At 42.4% G+C, this 21,736-nt stretch overlaps 1 protein-coding gene across 3 annotated transcripts in view; it reads left to right on the top strand.

Annotated features, from left to right (window-relative positions):
- Elf2 (E74 like ETS transcription factor 2) overlaps positions 1 to 21,736 on the top strand; it is an 81,101-nt gene that overhangs the window by 8,493 nt on the left and 50,872 nt on the right. For 2 of the 3 annotated variants that reach the window (XM_055596777.1, XM_055596776.1), the window contains exons 2-3: positions 7,044 to 7,130; positions 9,728 to 9,956. In XM_055596777.1, coding sequence (XP_055452752.1) covers positions 9,885 to 9,956 — 72 coding nt within the window. In that variant the 5' untranslated portion in view covers positions 7,044 to 7,130; positions 9,728 to 9,884. The remainder of the gene's footprint in view (positions 1 to 7,043; positions 7,131 to 9,727; positions 9,957 to 21,736) is intronic. The other variant, XM_055596778.1, reaches the window with a different exon arrangement.

The raw sequence follows: 21,736 nt of genomic DNA, 5'->3' as shown, positions 1-21,736 counted from the left end.
CAAGCTGGCCTCATACTCACAGAGATTGGCCTGCCTTTGCCTCCCAAGTTCTGAGATCACAGGTGTGTGGTACCATGCCCCAAATCTCTTATAACCATTTTACTATCCTCTTAACATTTTTTGAATCTGTAGATTAATATTTGTAGGTTTTTTTTTGTTTTGTTTTGTTTTGTTTTTTTTGTTTGTTTTTTGAGACAGGGTTTCTGTGTGTAGAGCTTAGCAAATTATTTATTTCTTTTTTAAAAATTTTTGAGATAGGGTTTCACTATATAGTCTTGGCTGGTTATATAGACCAGGCTGGCCTTGAACTCACAAAGATATCTACCTGCTTCAGACTCCCAAGTTCTGGAATTAAAGGCATGCCTGGTGGAAATTGGTTCTCTCCTTCTACCACCTGGAGAGTGACCTGAGATCTTGGCAACAGGTGCCTTAACTGTGAGGCAGCTCACTGGCCAGAGGGCTGGAGGGCATGTACCGCCAGGCCTGGCTTACTTTGTCAATCTTGAGGATTTTTTTTTTCCTTTTGGTTTTACAAGCATGTGTCACTGCGCCCAGCTTGATTCTTCCTTTCAATTAGTTTTAGATTTATTTTGTATGTATAAGTGTTTTACCTGATATATATGTGTCTATATACATACATATATATGTATGTGTGTATGTGTCATGTGTGTGCCTGGGGCCCTCAGAAGTCGGAAGACAGTGCTGCATCCCCTGGAATTGGAGTTAGCAATAGTTGTGGGCGCCATGTGATGCTGGGAACTGAACCCAGGTCCTCTGCGAAGAGCAGCCAGTGCTCATAACTGCTGAGCTGGCTCTCTAGACCCCCCATGATTATTTCTTGAAATATTTTTTACCTTTTTTCTTTCCTTGAGAGCCTTGCATTGTGTATTGTATTCGTATTCTTTGTTTACTATAAATATTAAGCTGCTTTTTTTTCTTTTCTGTAGAATTAGTGATTTCTATTCCTATACTTTCAAGTTCAAATATGTTGAGCTCTGCTAATGAGTTTTTTTTTTTTTTAATTTAAATTTTACTTTACGTGTGTGTTGCCTGCATGCACGTATGTGCATGATGTACATGGCAGGCCTGCAGCTGTCAGAAGACATTGTGTTGGATCAGATGGTTGTGAGCTGCCATATGGGTGCTGGGAACTTACCCTGGGTCCTTGAACAACTTAATTGCTGAGCCATTGCTCTGGCCCTTTTGCTAATGCCTTTTGTTTTTGTTTTTGTTTTGTTTGTTTTTGAGATAGGGTTTCTTTGTGTAGCCCTGGCTGTCCAGGAACTCCCATCAGGCTGGCCTTACACTCACAGAGATCCACCTTCATCTGCCTCCTGAGTGCTGGGACTAAATGTGTTCACTGTGTCCAGCATGGATTTTTAATTTTCGTGTAATGCTCTTCAACATTATCATTTTTCATTTGGTTCATTTTTTTATAACTTCAAAACCTTTATTGAGTTTGCCCAATTTTGAGTCATAGCTGTCTTACTCTGCCTTGATTACTTAAACATAGGTTTATTTATTTAAAAATGAGACTGACTTTTACTTATTTTCTTTCTCTCCCTTCCTCCCTTGAACCAGGTCTTAACTATATAGTCCTGACTGGCCTGGAACTTGCTATATTGACCGGGCTAGGCTGGCTTTGAACTCGTAGAGTTCCGTCTGCCTCTACCTCTGATTCACTGTGCCTGGCGTGAGTTGATTCTCCTGCCATTTGGATCCCGAAGACTGAACTGAGGTTTCAGTCTTGGCAACAAGTTTCTTAACTCACTGAGCCTTCTCACTGGCCTTTAAATTTTAGATAAATGGTAACACCTAAATCATTTGTTGAATTGCGAAGTGTTTTACTTAAGATTCTAGTCAGAATTTACTTGTATTTCTTCAGACTGTCTCAACCCACCAGCTCCCAACAGTGACACAGAGACCGTTATTATTTATTATAGCCTCGGCCTTAGCTTAGGCTGTTTCCCAGCTGGCTCTAACTTAACTAACCTGTTTATTCTAGCCACAATTGCCACATGGCCCATTACTTCTCCTCCGACCTTGTATGTTCCACTTCCTCCATGACTGACTGTCAGTTCTTCCCACAGTTCCCATCTCTGCCCGGAAGTCCTGCCTTTCCTCTCTTGCTTAGCTAGAAGCTGTCCGATCTTTATTAAACTAATCAGAAGGTGAGGGAAGTGTGTTTACAAAGCCCTGAGATAGGTGATGCTTCATAAAAATAACAATACCAAAGTCCAGGCAGTGCTCAGCTCTCTGCTGGTGCACAAGTCTGCATGTGGCCACAAAGACAGCCTCTACGCAGTGCACGAAAAGACGATCCCCACAATGTGCACAGAGGTATATTACTTTTGAATGTCAAATTTTATGTGATAGTTTTTCTATTTATATAATTAATAATGGCTATGGACAGATAGGAGCAGTGCACTGTTTGTAAAATGTTAACTGAAGTTTGAGTCACATTTATTTATTTTGAATGACGTGGAGGCCAGAGAACAGCGGGCAGACACTGCTTCTCTCATCATGCCATGCCCGTCCTGGGGATGGGACTCGATTGGACTTGGCAGAAGTGCTTCTACCCACTGAGACATGTCCTTGGCCCAAAGATCTGTCAGGGACCTGGAGAGGTGGCTCAGCCGCTAGGAGCCTTTGCGGCTCTTGCAGTGGACCCAGGTTTAGTTCTCAGCATCTGCAGGGTAGCTTACAGTCATTCTTTTTTTTTTTTTTTTTTTTTTTGAGATAGGGTTTTGCTTTGTAGACCAGACTGGCCTCAAACTCACAGAGATCTGCCTGCTTCTGCCTCCCTGAGCGCTGGGATCAAAGGCGTGTGCCACTCTGCCTTGCTGATAATTCTCAGCCCTGGTTCCAAGGGATCTGATGCCGTCTTTTGACCTCTGTGGCCATCAGGTACTCGTGTATGTGGTGCACACACATATATTCAGGCAAAACACTCATTCACATTAATAAATTAAACAAAATTAAAAAATCAAAAAACAAATTAACAAATTAAAAAATCTGGAAAAGATTTTTGCATTTTGCAGCCTCATCAGTCTTTGAAACAGAAATAAAGTGTAGATAGCTACTTGTTTGTCCACACTTGCTGCTGTTGGTCAGCTCCCTGTGTTAGGTGCTGTGAGTGGAACTGATGAGACTGAAGCCGCTGAAGAGGCCAGCACAGTGAGCTGGGACGGTCCTAAAGCATCAGAATCTTGGCAGCCTGCACACTTGTTAGGGGGCTGGAGGGCTGCTCAGACTTTGAGAGTCCCTGCACTGCTGTCAAGGTGGGCCCAGCACCCACATAAGGGGCAGGGCTGGGGCAGGAGACCCAGTACCCCTTCCTTCCCTCCTCAGCTCTCTGTGCTCACAGACACTTATTTCCACACAGAAAGCACACATACACATAATTCATTAAAAATAAAACAGACCTTTAACAAAGTAGTGTTTCAGGTTTTTTGGAAGACATAGTAGACACAGTAGCTGCTATTTCACTGCTCTCCTGGCTCTTATATTTTGGAAGAGGAGACAGGCATTAAACATCCAAACGAGGTAGTTTTAGAGAGTGTAAATACAGAAAATGAGTGAAACTATTAAGTTTAAATAGGGAATGGTAGGAGGGCCATGTGCAAATGAAGTGTAATTTATGGGGAAGGGACCCTAGGGAGAAGGGGAGAGGGAAGGTCTCTGGAGGACCTCTGTCCACCCTGTTGTGGATGTGATAGAGACTGGAGGCTGAAGGATAGCAGCCGTGGTATGTGGTGTGAGGCTTGTGCCTGGAGTTGAGCAAGCCCAGGTGGGAGAGAAGTGTTTGGTCGGAGGTCAGCTGGCTGGAGGAGGCGGCTCCGAGAGCACACTAAGGAACATCTGTTTGTTTCCTTTGTCGAGAAGGACACCGGGCAAGTAGTGTAGTGGCTTTCTTCCCTGGCTGGAGAGCTAATTTACAACTTCTAAATAGAGGACGGGTAAACGTTATACATAGGATTTCATGTAAATGATATTTGGTCTTATAGCAGGAAAAATAAGTTTCCTCCTGGCAGTTTTTTTTCTTTAAAGTTTATCTAAAAACACTAGTATGTATAAGACTTTAACTTGGAGTACGGTTACAGCAATGAGTGCATTCTCCATATTCTATCCCTCTCTCTGCCTCGCTGTCTGTACTTTGCCTTGGTGTTGAGAGTTTGAGAACACATGAAGGGTTCTATCTGTCTAAAAGCCAGGCAGCAGTTTCGTCTTTGGCTCTGAGGATCAGCGCTGATGGTCACGTCGGGTTGCATTTGTCTTGTCTCTGTGCTCACTGAGTCTGGACCAGCAGGGTTGTGGCGGTTAGTAATGATGAGATACTTCTGGAACTTCCTTACATGCTTTCTTACACAGCACCAGGATTTTTGACCTTAATTTTTTTTATATCAGTTTCCTTTTGCGTGTAAATGATTTTTTTTTTTTTAGTAGAATCTTTAAATGTCTTATTTCCTGTTGTATATTCTGTAGCTACATTTTTGTTTGTTTGCTATTGGAATTACATTTTCCAACGAGCACTAATTTGAATTTTGGCAGCGTGGTTTTAGTAACGTAGAAGCTCTGCTGCTGGGCTGCTGAGGCACTCAGTGACTTGCCCTGTATGCCCAGCACCCTGCGCCCGGTCCCCAACACCAGAACAACAAAAACCCCTTTGTGATCCTCCATCTCGTTCAGTTTGATGTCACAAGATTTTTGCCTTCAAGCACGTGTGCCCCAAAACAAACTAATTTTTAAAATTTATTTTCTTTAAATAAGTCAACTGTGTAGTTAAATCAGATTTATATTAATGTATTGGCTTTTAGATAGACATTGCTTTGAACAAGTTTGTTAGTTTCATAAAGCACACAGAAGAACAAAAGTGAATAAAAACCACTTACAGCAACTCGTCACTCTCGCCCAGCCGTTGCCTTCTGTATTCTGCCTTCATTTCTTCTTCACAAAACTTCAGGTCTAGGGTCCTCTTACTTTATCTTGTTGGGCTCAGTTCTGTAGCTATTTTCTGAGGATGTGTTCATGCCTCTGCTTTTCAAGGCCAATATTTCAGAATTTAGGGTTCTTTTTCGACAGCAGTTTTTCTTTTAAGTTCTTAGGATATATTTGCCAGTGCCACAAAATACTGATGACACATTTCCTCATAGTATTGTTGAGGGTCTCTCGTGTGTGACAAATCATTTCTCTCTTGCTTCCAAGTTTCTTTGCCTTTAAAATTTTTTAAAAAGTTTTATTATTTTTAAATTTAAATGTCTGCGTGTTGGCCCTTATATATGTGCAGCATGGATGTGCACTGCCTGACAAGGTCTGAAAATGGTGCTGGCGCTCTGGAAATGTGGCTACAGATCCATGTGAGTCGCCATGTAGGTGTTGGAAAGTGAACCTTGGCCCCGTATAGGAGCAGCGAGTGCTCTCAGCCACCAGGCCGTCCTTCCAGCTCTGTCTATAGCTTTTAAAAGTATGCTTATAGGGCCAGGTGGTGGTGGTGCGCACCAGGACTAGGTCGGCAGAGGCAGGCGGATCTCTGTGAGCTGGAGGTCAGCTTGGTCTACAGAATGTAGTTGTAGGACAGCCAAGGCTACACAGAGAAACCTTGTCTGGGAAAAACAAAACAAAAACAAACAAAAAAGATGATGCTGTGTGTTACTGTGTGGTTGTCTTTGAGTTCGGTTCACTTGGGGTTCATTGACTTTATTGAAAATTCTGTTTTTGAGACAGGGTCTGAGCTATGTAGAACAGGCTGCCTCCTGGATGCTGGGATTAAAGGCATGTGCCACCATACCCACCTATAGTCTTTAAAAAATACTTTATCTGCCTATCACTCATCTCTCTCTCTCTCTCTCTCCCTCTCCATCTATCTCCCATGTATGTATGTATGTATGTATGTATGTATGTATGTATGTATGTATGTATCTATCTATCTATCTATCTATCTATCTATCTATCTATCTATCTGTCTGTCTGTCTGTCTGTCTCTGAGACAGGGTCTGAGCTGTGTAGTCCTGGCTGGCCCGGAGCTCACAGAGCTCTACCTGCCTCTGGCTCCTGGATGCTGGTATTAAAGGTGTGCTTCAGCACATCCAGCCTCAGTTTTGTTTTTTTCACTTTATTTATGCTCCTGAAGGGGAGCATCTTAGTTGTTGTGATGAAACACCATGACCAAAAAGCAAGCTGGGGAGGAAAGGGTTTACTTGGCTTACATTTCCATCTTGCTGTTCATCACTGAAGGAAGTCAGGACAGGAACTCAAACAAGGCAGGATCCTGGAGGCAGCCAGGGAGGGTGCTACTTACTGGCTTGCCTCCCCTAGCTTGCTCAGCCTGGTGCCCTGTAGAACCCAGGACCACCAGCCCAGGGATGGCACCAGCCACAATGGGCTGGGCCCTCCCCTATCAATCACTAATTAAGGAAAAAACAAAACAAAACAAAAAACAAAACCTGACAGGCCTGCCTAGATCTTATTGAGGTGGTTCTTAGTTGAGACTCCTCCTTCTCCAGCGACTCCAGCTTGTGTCACATTGACATAAATCTAGTCAGCACAAGGGTTTACACTGCCACCACTTGAGAACCTTTTGGTTGGGGTTGCAGAGATGATGGTTCAGCATTTAAGAGCGCCAGCTGCTCTTACAGAGGACCTAGGTCTGACTCCTGGCACACACGTGGTGCCTCGCAACCTTCTGTGCTCCAGTTTCAGGGGGTGCATCATCCCTCCCCCCTTTTTAAGCAATAAAAATGCCTATTGGTTGCTTGTGATATACACCATCATATGGAGCATAGGCTGTGTGTGCTGGAGCTAACCCTGCTTAATAATTGTCTTTTAGTGGTAACTTGAAATTGTAGCGTTGATTGTAAAAAGGTTTTGATTCCTTAGTCATCTAGAAACAATGATTTTACATCTGTGTGAATGTGTGCCACCAGCTTTTGGAGATTGTTTTATTAAGAATTTACTGTTTGAGTCATACCTAATTAGGGCAAAAAAAATTTTTTTTTTTTTGATAGAATTGTGTTAATACTTTCTTTTTTTTTCCTTCCTACTAGTAGTTCCAGAGAACTGCTGGTTTAGAATTTAGCTCTTGCGAGTTGTGAAAACAGTGAAGGATGCTTAGACTACTTAACATTCAAATTGTAAGTAAAGTTTATTTCTATTTTTCATGTATGTTTGGAAAACAGATTTTAGAAATATAGTAACAGGAAGCTTTGATGTATGGGATTGTGAATTTTTCTTCAGTTTTCTTAAGGTATAAACACTTCCTATTTAATTTTCTGTCTAAGATGCAGAGGAAGGGGCTGGAAAGATGGGCTAGTGTCTAAGAGTACTTGCTCCTCTTTCAGAGGACCTGAGTTCAGTTCCCAGTACCCACATCCCACAGCTGGCATCTGCCTGTACTCTAGTTCCAGGGGATCTGACTCCCTACTGGCTTCTGCATGCACTTGAACATCTATGGTGCCCATGTTAGGCGCGCGCGCACACACACACACACACACACACACACACACACACACACACTCACTCACACACACAGACACTCACACACTCACACACACACTAAATAACAAAGAAACAAATCTTTCTTTTTTAAATATGCAAAAGAGCTCCTGTAATTCCAGCACTCTGGGAGGAAGAGGCAGGCAATTGTAATCGTAATCTCTTCTTGAGTTCGAGGCCAGCCTGGTCTACAAAGTGAGTTCATGGCAGCCAAGGCTACACAGAGAAACTCTGTCTCAAAAACCAAACCAAACCAAACCAAACCAAACCAAACCAAACCAAACCAAGCAAACAAAAAAAGCAAAAGGAGAGTAAAATTATTAGATCATTCTTAGGTAATAAGATGAGGTTTCTTTCTACCTTTTTCCAGGTACTTTATAGTAAATGTTTACAGAAATTCCTTATTTCACATTCCGTGCTATGTAGTGATCAAAGTTAGTATTAAGTATAATGTTAATGGAATAATTTATAATAAGTATAGATTACCTTAAATGTATTTAAAATTTCTGCATTAATTTTGACATTTAAAAAAAAAACCAAAAAGCCTGCCAGAAAGCATTGTATTTTCTCTGTATGAAAAATACAACACAGGGGCTGGATAGATGGTTCAGAGGTTAAGAACACTGGCTGCTCTTCCAGAGGTCCTGAGTTCAATTCCCAGCAACCACATGGTGGGTGTCTCAACCATGTGTAATGGAATCTGATGCCCTTTTCTGACCTGCAGGCATTCATGCAGACCAAATCCTTATATATATATATTAAATCAATGAATCAATCTTTAAAAAAAAAAAAGGTCTTAAAAAACTTAACATCAAGCACAGTGCACACAGAGTGCACAATGACACACACCTGTAATCTCAGCACTTGTGGGAGGCAGAAGCAGGTGGATCTCTATGAGTTCCAGGCCAGCAGACAGAGTGAGTCCAGAACAGCCAAGGCTACACAAAAAACCCTGTTTTAGAAAACCAAACCAAACCAAACCAAACCCAAAATATACAAACCCAAATAAAAAATGACTTAGGGATTAAACCCAGAGGAGACACATTTTGATACTCACGTCTTAAGAAGAGCGAAGGCAGGAGAGATGGCTCAGCAGTTACAAGCACTGGCTGCTCTTCCAGAGGACCTTGGATCAATACCTTGCACCCACATGTCAGCTTACAACTGTTTGTAACTCCAGTGCCAGAAGAGCCGACGTCCTCACACAGACACAGATGCAGGCAAAACATCAATGCATATGAGATAGAAATAAATAAATTTTAAAATGAAAGATTTAAGCCGCTGAAGGGAAGGAATGGGAGATGGCTCTGTCAGTAAAAGCAGTCACTGCCTAAGCCTTACATGCCAACTTTTATGTGTTCAGTGCTTTTTTTTTCCCCCCCTCAGACAGGGTTTCTCTGTGCAGCCTTGGCTGTTCTGGACTCACTTTGTAGACCAGGTTGGCCATGAACTCATAGAGGTCTGTCTGCCTCTGCTGCCCTGAGTGCTGGGATTACAGGCGTAATCCAGCTCCACTGCACCAGGCTGCTTAAAAGAGTTAAAAAAAAAAAAAGATTAATTTTTAATTACATGTGTATTTGTCTGTGTATGAGTATGTGGTATGAACACAGGTGCCAGCAGAATGGGAAAAGCAGGCACTGGAGTCCTTGGAGCTGCCTGACCATGGGTGCTGGCAACTGAACACAGTATTCTCAACCACTGAGCTGTCTCAACACAGATTTCTTAAAAATCTATTAAAATATTTCAGGTATAATATTGCATCTCCATAAAAGAAGGAAGCTCTAACATTTAAGAAATATTTTTAAAAATTATGTGTGGGTGGTTTTCCTGCAAATATGTCTGTGTGTGTTCCATATTTGTGCCTGGTGTAGAGGCCAGAAAAGGGTGCTGGATCCCATGGAGCTGGAGTTACAGATAGTTGTGAGTTGCTATGTGGTGCTGGGAACTGAACCTGGGTCCTACTTGGAAGAGCAGCCAGTGCCTTTAACTATCGAGAAATCTCTCCAGCCCAAGGAAGTTTTAACATACTGTCTTCTAAAACAATACCTGTACACAATAGCTTGGTAAAATATTATCTAATATGTTAATGAATTTGAATATTAAATTCTTAAGTAGAATGCTTTTTAATGCTCTCTTCTGACACAGATGTAGAAGTCTATGTCCCTTTAAATTAAACAACATTAAACACTGAATTGCTTTATATTTTTTCATAATTTCCAATTCCTCCTCTTTTTAGACCCTCTGGTTAATCATCTTTAGAAGACTGGACTTCTGGATGTCTGCTCCATCTCTATTGAATTAAAACATGAGAATGAAACCTGTATCCCTGGCAATCATCTATGAGCCGTAATTGCACTGATTCTGAGCATTTGAAACTTCCTCAGGGATAAGCAATGGCATCGGCAGTGGTTGGCAGTGGAGGTTCTGCTCTGGAGCTCTCCAGCAATGGCGTAGAAAATCAAGAGGTCAGGCATTTATTGTCTCTGTTTTGTTACTAGAAGTCAGTACATGGCTTAGTCTTGAACTGCATGAGAGAAACTGGTATTTGAGAGTAGAAGTGTGCAGGGCATAGAATTAATGACCATGCCTGTATGTTCACATGACTCAGTAACAGGGTGAGAAAGGCGCACCACTGAGTGACCCAGGATGTGGGTGCCAGAGTGGATTTGGAGGAAGGAAAGACATGGAAAGAATGGTGCTACATTAGTTTAGATAAAATGTAAGTTTCTGTTAATATCCATTTTCTTAGATTACGGACAATGAGAAATATATTGTATCTAGATACCTAAATTGCAGTCATCTTAAGTTAGAAGCTTATGTTTGCTTTCTTTGTCATCTTTATTTCTTAGTTATTCTGTCATGCCTAATTGAGGATTGATCTGATATTTTAATCCAGTAGTGCAGTTTTGTTTTGTTTTGTTTTTGTATAATTAGAAAATGAAGTTCTGAAATTTTATGCAGATAGGATTTTGAATCTTTAGTGGTCATTTTGTTACAGAAAGAAAGTACCTAAGAAATAAGAGGTAGGAGAAGAAAACAGATTTTCTGGTTTTGGTTTCTGTGTGCTGCTTGCAGATGTTTGGTTAGAGACACCTTGGGGAGGTGGACATATTCTGTACCTCTTTGTGAAAGTCTCTCTCTGTGAAAGCTGCTGCTGTCCTTGGGCACAGCGGCATGCCTGAGGAATAGGGAGGACACAGGGCTGTGTGTTCTGGGGTCCGGATGGTTTTCCTTGCTTGCCAGTCTCTAAGACCCAGGTCTGTTCTGGGCAGACTTACGAGACGTACTTTTGTCAGTGGATTTGTTAACTCTTCCATGTTCCCTTTGTATTTAAAGACTGCTTCTGAAACGGGTGCTGAGTCCATTAGAAGAAGCCAGCACAGTAGAACATCCTTCCCAGGTCAACGTCTTCCTTTAAGCCTCAGTTTGTGTGTATCACCTCTAGGGATGAGTCACCAGAGCTCAAGGATGCAGTGTGCGCTCGGCATCACCCAGCAAATGCCGCTTCTCTGTCAAATTACTTTTCTGTGTTCTATAGCTTTGTAGTGTTGGTGCATTATCACACAAGAAGCACTGCGTTTACACTTTATTGATTACAAAGATAACAGTATTGGGGAAAGAGACCATCAAGGTTTGTTTCTGGACGCCTCCTTTAATTTTCCTCCTTTACATGGAATCACAAGCATTCCTGCTTAGAACTGTGTGGAGGGAAAATGTAGTAAATCCGTGAATAGTTGTTATTGACTAATGATTTATGTGGTATAACGGGGTAGTTACCATCTATGGAAGGAGGTGAGAAGAAGGAGCATGCCTAGTGGGCATTTAAGGTGCTCGGGCACCAGTGTGGGAACAACCTTATATTCAAATCCCACATCCATTCATTTGTTCTGACATGTCAATCACCTACTTAATATGGATCAAATACTTGCATAGGCACTGAGGTAAAAGTACTTCACAATGGGCCTGAGATGGATGGAGAAAGGGGCTAATTGATATTCAGTATTCTCTGAAGAGGTGGCAGTTCAGAGTTGAGAGAAGTGGTCATAGAAATACCTAAGTGGGAAGAGAAAAGAGCCACTAGTTTTGGAAATAATTGACGCTACAAGGGCAGTCTGAAGAGAATGCAAAAGTGGAGTTTGCCTGTGAGCCGCTCTTTGGTAATGTGCTTCCTCTACAGAGGAAAAGCTGCAGCTCAGAATGGTAGGTGGTGGCACATTGGAAATCATGGTCCCCGAGTCAGGTTAGATCTGAAACGTAGGGCCATGGTGCCACAGTTTAAAAGTACTTGTTGCTCCTGCACAGGACCCAGGCTTGGTCTCCAGAACCCAAATGGCAGCTCACAACCAACTGTAACTCTAGTTCCAGGGATCCGACACCCTCCTTTGTTCTCTGTGGCACCAGGCATTCATGTGATACACAGACATACATACATGCAAGGCAAAACACCCATGCATGTTCAAAAAAAAAAAAAAAAAAGGGCCATACAGGGGTCCTTTGACCTCACAGGCATATCACAACACACTGATCATAAACATTTAAAAGGTAGAACTCTGGAGAATTAATACACTTTGAAGTTTTTTTTTTTTTTTTTTTAAAGATTTATTTATTTATTATGTATATAATGTTCTGGCTGCACGCCAGAAGAGGGCACTAGATCTCATTATAGATGGTTGGGAGCCACCATGTGGTTGCTGGGAATTGAACTCAGGACCTCTGGAAGAACAGCCAGCGCTCTTAACCACTGAGCCATCTCTCCAGCCCCACACTTTGAAGTTTTAAAAAGTAATGTGTTTCTTGATCATAAATGTAATACACTGGGGGCTGAAGAGATGGCTCAGTGGAAGCTGGGCGTGGTGACCAGTCTAGGAAAACAAAACAAAACAAAAAACAAAAAAAGGCTTTAGTGGTTAAGAACCCTGGTTGCACTTCCAGAGGTCCTGAGTTCAATTCCCAGCACCCACATGGTTGCTCACAACATCTGATTCCCTCTTCTGGTGTGCATGAAGACAAAGGACTTATGTACACAAAATACATAAACAAATAAATCTTTTTTTAAAAAAGTAATACATTGAACAAGATTAAGATGTTCCTGTTTCTGAGGTTGAAATAAAAAAGTAAACTACAGAATTACTAATGTGTATACATAAAAATCATTTCAAGAATATAATGATGTAATAAGATGTAATCACCAAATAGGTGAGAATAATTCAATATTAAGAAAGTTGAGCTGGGCACGGTGGCACATGCCTGTAACCCAGGAAGGCAGAGGCAGGCAGATCTCTGAGTTCGAGGCCAGCCTGGTTTACAGAGCAAGATCCAGGACAGCCATGGCTACATATAGAAATCCTGTCTTGAAAACAAACAAACAAACAAACAAACAAACAACCCCCCATCAAACCCATATCCCTAAATAAATAAAATAAAAGTTATTATTAATAATGGTAGAGAAGGTTTTTTATTTTTATTTATTTATTTTTTTTGAGACAGGGTTTCTCTGTGTAGCCTTGTTTGGCGTGTACTCGCCCTGTAGACTAGACTGGTCTTGGAGTCACAGAAATCTGCCTGCCTCTGCCTGCCTGATTGCTGGGATTACAGGCCTGGGCCACCATGCCCAGCTTTTGTTTTTACTTTTTGAGACAGGTTCCCATGTCGACCAGTCTGGCCATGATCTCAGTATGTAGCCAAGAGTGATCTTAAACTTCTGATGCTTCTGCTTCCTGAGTGCATGTACTATCATGGTGAGCTGGGGCTTACTGTGTACTTGGAACTGAGCCATATCCTCAGCTCCAGCGTCTCAGGTTTTCATTTTATGTGTACAAATGTTTTGTCTGCATGTATGTATGTATGTGCACTGTGTGCAGGCAGGCACCAGAAGAGGGCATCCAGTCCCCAAGCATTAAAGTTAGAGACAGCAGTTAGCTGACCAGTAGGTGCTGGGAATTGAACCAGGGTCCTCTGCAGGAGCAACAGGTGCTTTTAATTAACACTGAGCCAACTCTTCAGCCCCCGGCATGTGAGTCTGGAAATTAAAATTAGAAGATTTATTAGGAATATGTATGCCATTTACTGTATGCCATTTACTTTGCATTCTATAGTGTTGAGAGGCAGGAATAGAAAGGCAGATACATTCGATGGAAAAAGAAATGGAATTAGTTACTGCAGCTGGCTCCTTTCTTCAGGTTGTGTGTGGCAAATGAAAGCCAACTGCACTCCTCTCTCCCCAGGTCTGTACTCACTGGTAGTTTGCAGTTGCTCATGGTGAAAGTATTTACACTTGGGGCTACAGGTTATCCTTAGTGTGGTTAAGCCATTTTTTAACAACTGTGGGCTTCCAGAGAAACAAATTGGGAGTTTTTCCCCTTATGAGTGTGATGGAATAATGGAGACCAGGCTTATTGCCAACATAAACAAAAGAGGAAGTCAGTGTGTATGATAACATTGTGCTCCCTGGAAGACCAGGGCCATTTCTGAGACTGCACTGGCTGGTTGCTGGGAGCTGCCTCCTGTAGGAATAAGGAATGTGAGGGAAGCAGGTGTTTCCTTGAATGAAGGAGACAAAACCTGGAGAGATTCAAAGGAACTCATGTGAAGGACACAAGTATCCCAAAGGTGGAGAAGCCCTCTTCCCCAGGAAAGAGCTGCATGTACTGGTGGGCTCTCACTGTCTGACTGGAACACCCAGTGGTGCAGGCATACTAGAATCCATGAAGCCAACCAAAGACTGGCACAGACTAAGTTCTGCTGGGAGATACTGGCATTCCAGGCAGTCAGTCCTTGTGGAAAGCCCAGGGCAGTCAGGAAAAACCCCCACAAGGCTCATGTCTTACATAGTAGGGCTAAATTAGCTGTAGAATGAAGGATGGTGAAGTTCACCGTATCTCTTAAAAAATAATCAGCTGGGCTGCTGGGTGGGCTCAGCAGGGCACCGAGCCTGGTGAAATGGGTTCAGTTCCTGAAATCACAGAATGGAAGGAAAGGACCAACTCATGGAAGTTATGACCTCTGCACAAGCACCCACAAATGATACACACAATAATAATTAGTAATAATAACCCCCAAGACAAAGGCTGAGAGAGTTTACCACAAATACACTTGAATTTCTTATAGTTATTTTTTATAATACTGCAAATACATTTTTTAGGTAAAAAGTTAATGTCATTTGCAATCTTGGTTCTATGCAAAGTGAAAAGACCTAGAGAAATGGTTAGTTACTGTGTGGTGAATATAATTTTTTTTTTTTTGAAAAGTAAAGGTTACTGTAAGCATGTGATCCATGTGATATAGCTCTCTTAATGTGTGTATATATATATATATATATATATATATATATATATATATATATATATATATATATTTTGAGATAAGGTCTTCCTACATAGCCCTGGCTGGCTGCCCTTGAACTCACAGAGATCCTCTTTCCTCTGCCTCCAGGGTGCTTGGATTAAAGGTGTGTTATTACATCTAGTGTGTAAAATAAAAAAAAAAAAATAGCAGCAGAAATAAGAATTATTGTGCACTTTATAATGTGAAGTTAATGCATGACAGCAGAATAAAGAATGTAAGAGAATTAGAATAATACTGTTATGAAATCCTTACATTAAACATAAAGCCATGTATTATAGATTGACAAATTAAAAGCATGTTGTAAAATATAAAACAATCACTAAGAAATTAAGGAAAAGCAAGTAGCTGATAAGCCAATAAAGTTGGAACTTAAAATATTGAAGAAAATGAGCAAAGAACAACATGAGAAATTAAAAAAAAGTATTTATTATGTATACAGTGTTCTGCTTGCATGTACACCTGCAGGCCAGAAGAGGGCACCAAATCTCTTTATAGAGTGCTATGAGCCACCATGTGGTTGCTGGGAGTTGAACTCAGATATTAAATGTGCCACACAAAATAAAAATAAATAAATGAATGAATGAATAAATAAGAAAATGTATAAAAACAGAAACTTGTGGATTATACATGCCTATAATCACATCATTTGGGAAGCTGAGGCAAAGAGGATTATTAGTCCGGTCAACAAAACCACAAACTTCTGCAGCCCAAATAGTTTCGTTAAGAAAGTGTAAAGGTAGCCAGGCAGTGGGGGCACAGGCCCTTGATCCCAACCCTCGGGAGCAGAGGTAGGAGAGTCTCTGAGTTGGAGGCCAGCTAGGGCTATGTAGAGAGACTTTATCTCAAAAAACCAAGACAGGAAAAAAAAATACTTACAACACATATGTTGACAAAAAGACTGTTGTCCATTTTCAGTGACTACAATGAAATACCGGAGTCTGCATACTTTATAAACTGAAACCTTTATTTGACTCACAGTTCTGGAGGTTCAAGGGCATAACTCTGGTAAAGGCATCAGGATGGGTGAGGTCATTATAAACAAGGAACGATAGATCACCTGGCAAGACAGGAACGTACTGTAGCCAATGAGGGCAAGGCTTGGTATTTATAATTCCATCACTGTCACACAGAACTACTTCACCGCTTTTCTTTCTTTCTTTTCTTTCCCTCCCACCCTCCCTCCCTTCCTTCCTTCTTTCCTTTTTTCTTCCGAGATAGGGTTTCTCTGTAGCCTTGGCTGTCCTGGAACTTACCCTATAGACCAGGTTGGCCTTGAATTCAGATATCTGCCTGCCTCTGCCTCCCAAGTGCTGGGATTATAAGCATGAGCCAAAGCGCTCAGCTAAGAGTGACACTTTTAATGACAGGAAAACATTTCAGTAGACTCCACTTCCACACGGTCTGTCTGCCTCTTAGTGTTGCCACACTGAGGGCCAAGCTTCCATTACTTGAACCTATGGAGGATGCACTTAAACCTTATTGATGCCACAGACAGCGTCAGAACATAAAAACCAGTAAGATGAAGGTGTTCCCCTGAAATAGGAAGAGGGGCTGCAGAGATGGCTCAGTGGTTAGGAAGGCTTGCTTTGTAATCATGTGGGCTGGTGTTCAGCTCCCAGCATCCACTTAACATGTCTAGCACATATGCTCTGAGGGCGATGGAGGCGTGAGGCTTACTATGATTGCTGGCTTCCAGACTGCCTGAGAAAACATGAGCTCCAAGTTCAGGGAACAAACAGGGCCTGTGTGTGTGTGCACACATAAGGAAAAAAAACCAGATTTTTAAATAACTGTATGAATGGCTAATAAACAAAAAATAAATGGCGCAGTACTTTTAGCTATTAAAGAAATGCAAATTAGGGCTGGAGCACCTGACTGCACTTCCAGAGGTCCTGAGTTCAATTCCTACGATGGTTCACAACAGTCTATATGGGATCCGTTGCCCTCTTCCAGTGTGCACGAAGACAGAGCACTCATATACATAAAATACACAAGTCTTTAAAGTAAAGATGCAAATTAAAATGTCACAGAATGGTGCTAACTGTGGAGTGGTGCCATGTCTTGAAGAGGATGAGCAGTTGCAGTGTGTTCATGTATTTCTCATGGGAATACCATACGAAGCATTTTGGAAAAGCATTTGACAGCCTTAAAATTAAGCGTAGATTATTGCCTTATTTGGCAGACTCGCACCTTATATATTGAGGCAGGGTCTCTCACTTGAGTGTAGAGTTGGCCTGCTCAGCTACACTAGCTAGCTAGTCACAGGACCCCATCTGCCTCCTGAACTCTAGAGCAGGCAGGTCACTGAGTGGATGCTAGGGGTCCAAACTCATCCTCACACTTGTGGGTAAAGACTGAGCCAGAACACAGAGTTAAACACACACATACACACACAATCTGGAGGCTGGAAAGATGGCTCAGTGGTTAAGAACAGTGGCTGCTCTTTCATAAGACCCAGGTTTAATTCCAGCACTCACATGGTGGCTCATAACCACCTGTAACTCCAGTGCCAGGGGATTTAGTGCTGGCTTCTGAGAGTACCAGGTACACTGGTGTGCACAGATGTACGTGCAGGCAAAGTATGTAAGAACAAAACAAACTGATCCCCCTGCCCCGCCAATCTCTTGATTCCCATATAAAACTAGAAAAGGCATAGACTAGTGAGGTGATTCAGCAGGTAAAGGTGCTTGCCGACCTAAGTCTTTATGACCCGTACTGGGAATGAGAACCAGCTCCCTCAAGTTGTCCTCTGACCTCCATGTGTGCAAATGTGTGCGCTAAATGTAGTAAACACATTTCCAAAAGGCTGAGATACAAGGCTATCCATCTGGACTTACGGGTTGATGGTTACTGGGATCTGTGTGTGGTTGTGGTAGATTGCTGATGAGCATACAAGGGGAGTGATCTGTGTGTGAGGGGGGTGGACTGCTGAGGAGGCACAAGGGAAGTTGTTTGAGTACTCTGTTGATTGTTGTGGTTACAAAGTTATCTGTGTTTATGAACGCCCAAGGAATGCATATAGAAATGAGCATATTACCTTCATGAAGTCCGCTAGAAACAATTAAGTAGGAAAACAAAATTCTTATCCACTGCCAAGTTTCATGTTGCACCCCTTTATTTCAGCACTTGGGAGGCGGAGGCAGGTGGATCCCTTGAGTTTGAGGCCAGCCTGCTTTACATGGCGAGTTTCAGGCCAGCTAGTTACACAAATGTAGTGCCAGGATTATACTGCGCTACCATGTTTCAGTCAGCTAAGGCTTCTGAAGGTACTCCTACTTTATATCAAGGAAGAAAAAAAAAAGGGAAACTAAGCATTTCTTGCATACTCTTTCCATTTCTTGTTTTTATACTCCTGAAGTCCAGTGGTGAGGGTTACAAGATGAATACTGGTAGGCATTTAAAAGTGTTTGCTTTTGTGGGTCCAAAGCTCTTCCTGGAGAAAGACTGTCATCTCACAGCTGTAAGTTCTTCTGGGTTGGAAGTTTTTGAAGGCACTGTTAGTACAGTTGCCTGGGAGAAAGAGAGCTCAGGGGCAAAGTGCTCAATGGATCTTTTGAATCCGTTAGCTCCAGGTTCAGTGGGAGACCCTGTCTTAGACAATGAGGAGGTTGGGGCCTGGAGATTATGGGTCACTGGGTAAGGTGTTACTATGCAAGCTTGAGTGAGACCCTGGATTTGAAGCCGGCACATGATGTGTCTAATCCTGTTTCTGTGGTGAGACTGGAGTCAGAGACAGAAGGATTCCTGAACAACAAAAGATCCTGTCTGCAACAGGGTAGAAACAGGGACCGATACTGGAGGCTGTCCTCTGACCTGTGTGTGACTGTGGCATGTGTGTGCGTACACAGAAACACCAACGTAAAGAAGGTGAAGCTGGATAGACAACCGGTATGTGGTTTTGGCCTCCACATACATAAGCTTGTGCATGTACATACAGCCCCTCTCCCGAATCCAGGAAAAGTCAGTTAGCCTGGAATTTCAGATAAGAAATAGTTCCTTAAACATTATGGACATCAACAAAAAAGCCGCAGGAGGACTATATATTAGTCTAGGTGCCCTGTTACATGTTGTGCTTGGCTCTAGTAAAGATTTATTTATTATTTGTTTGTTTCAAGATAGGGTTTCTCTGTGTAGCCCTGGCTGTCCTGGAACTTGCGCGCTGTAGACCAGGCTGGCCTCGGTTTCAGAGATCTGCCTGCCCCTGCCTCTTGAGAGCCGAGTTCAAAGGTGTGAACCACCATTGCCTGGTTTAAAAGAGTCTTTTTTTTTTTTGAGACAGGGTTTGTCTATGTAACAGCCCTGGCTGTCCTGGAATTGCTTTGTAGACCAGGCTGGCCTTGAACTCACAGAGATACACTTGCCTCTGCCTCCCTGGGTGCTGGAAGTAAAGTTGTGCACCACCACACCTGGCTAAGATTTATTTTGAAATAAAATATCTCTGCCTGCCTATCTGTCTGTCTGTCTATCTGTGTTTCAGTGTCTGTTTTGAGTTTCTGTGTATAAGGTAAAATAACTTGATTCAGTGTAGTAGACATTTTCAAGCTTGTTGAGTATTATTTGTGTGAGATTTGAAGTTTCAAAGTTGTAATCCTGACATGCTGGAACTCATCTGTAATCCCAGCCCCTGAGGTACTCTAGAGTAGGATTGCTGCAAAGTGAAGGTTGTATGCGTGGGGCCCAATAAAGAAGCTGCTGAAATGACTGCTCCATCGGGGGAAGGTTTTTATTGTGAACGAGCGAGAGAGCGAGGTAACTGAAAGAGTTCAGAGCTGAAAAAAGGACATGGCCAGGGATAGGGAAGTGGGCGAGCAGGAGAGAGTATAGCTCCGGAAAATAGTGGAGATGCCGGAGACAGAGGAAAGCAAGAGACAGAGAACAGAGCATAGCAAGGGGCAGGGGAGGAAAGCAAGAGATTGTGCGTGTGCCAGCGGTAGGAATAGCAGGTTATGAGGCGGGTGAGTAACTGTGGAGAAGGAAGGGCCAGGAGACCAGTGTGGACTCTGAAATGCATGACAGTATTTGTGAGTTGGGACTGTAGGAGCCTAGACCCCGGCATGGGCTTTGACATGCAACCACAAGTAGCCAGAGGTAAGGGAAGTTCTCCTATAGTCCAGCTTGACCTCATTTCTAGACAATAGACTTCCTCACACTTAACAGAGGCCATCCTGGGCCACATAGGGCTGTCCTCGAACTCACTTTGTAGACCAGGTTGGCAGGCATGGAGATCCAAGAGACCGGCCTGCCTCTGCCTCCTGAGGGCTGGGATTACAGGAGTGTGCTGGCATGCCCCACGAGATTATTTTTTTTGAGATGTATAAAAGGTAAGGATCAGTTAAAATTAAACTTTTATCTAAATTTTTAATTTAAAAACATTTAAGCTTTTTTCCCCTCTGGTGATCAAAGAAAGGGACTATTAAATAACCTAGGTAGGATCTGAGAGGATGGAGCTAGCTAGAATTCTGACTGGGTAAGAGAGTGTCTAATTCTCATCCTAGCCTATTTTCATGCTATGACAAGTACGAACTTTTGTTCTTTTCTCTAGGGTAAGTTGATGGTATGTTCATAATATAAAGCCATTTGGTGCTAGATTTACTTCTAAAATACGTTATAGTTAGGACCATGGCATGGATTTATTTATCTGTAGTCCCAGCTATTTGGAGGAAGATTGCTTAAATTCAGGGGTTTGAGAACAGCCTGGCCAACATAGTGAGACTGTTCCCTGAAAGAAAAAAATGTTGTACAGTTTCAGAGAAGTAAGCAGCTGCTGCTTGGTCGGCATAAGTTCAGTGCTACTTAGCATGCTGCTGTCTCGTTCTAGTGAGTGGAAAACTCAGGAGGCTCGTCTTGGCCCATGCTGCTCAGGGGATGTCGCTGTGGCTGTAAGGACGTTCCTTCAGCTGGAGGTGCACACAGCGCAGCTGCTAGTTTACCCAGTCTTGGGGCAGCATTTTCTCTCTGCCCCCTCCCTTTCTCTTTTCTCTGTTAAAAAGCTGGATTCATAGTTTTTGTCATATCTCAAATGGGAAATTATTAGTCGATGGGTATTTCCTTAAATTGTTTAATAGTATATTTTGCAAATTAAATTTTTTTTGTGAAGTGTTTATAGGCAATGAAACATATACAAAATATATACATATTTTAAGAATAACTTTGGGAGTATGAGGCGGTATGATCATGAGTTCAAGGCTAGTTTGAGCTGTATAGCAAAACCCTATCTCAAAAATAAAACAGAAACCCCAATCACTTAAGACACTAGTGAAGGCCAAGAAAACTGCCACCAGCACGAATACTTAAGTAAAGCACATTGCTTATCATTCAGGTTGAGATGGAACAATTGCCAGTACTTACTCCATCTAGATCCACCTTTATTTATCTGTCTGTCTGTCTATCTGGAGATAGTGTTTCATGCAGCCCACGGTGGTCTAGAATGTGATGTGTAGCTGGGGATGACTTTGACCTTATACTTCTTTCACCGCCAAGTGCTGGAATTATAGTTGACTCTAACCATGTTGGGCTACAATTTCAAGTGCTTTAGAAACAGGTCGTGCCCCTCTCCTACATCCTATCTTCCTTTTCAGGAGTGTCATCCTGACATAGCTTGTCATTTCTGTACCTTTCTTTATGGTTTTATCAGTTATGAAAATGCTCCTAAGCAGTGTGTTGTTTTGTAGATCATGACTCGGTTCCAGGCTGAGTTAGCCATCGCAGGGCTTCTCAGAGAAGCAGCTGGGTAGCTTCTAGAGCTGCTCAGGTCATCAGGTCATCCTGAGTTCCTGGGGAAGTGCTTTAGCATGGACCTCTGTTACCTGTTTGTTCAGCAGATACACGGTCAGATAAAGGGTTCTGTTGTTTCTATGCACAGGAACATGGTGGGTTTCCTGGCACAGCGAAGTTGATCACT

Source organism: Psammomys obesus, unplaced genomic scaffold (genome assembly GCF_907164565.1).
Source record: "Psammomys obesus unplaced genomic scaffold, mPsaObe1.curated_primary_1811, whole genome shotgun sequence".
In the NCBI taxonomy this organism is placed as follows: Eukaryota; Metazoa; Chordata; class Mammalia; order Rodentia; family Muridae; genus Psammomys; species Psammomys obesus.
Note: the sequence above shows the minus strand (reverse complement) of the source record. Positions and strands in the feature narration are given on the sequence as shown.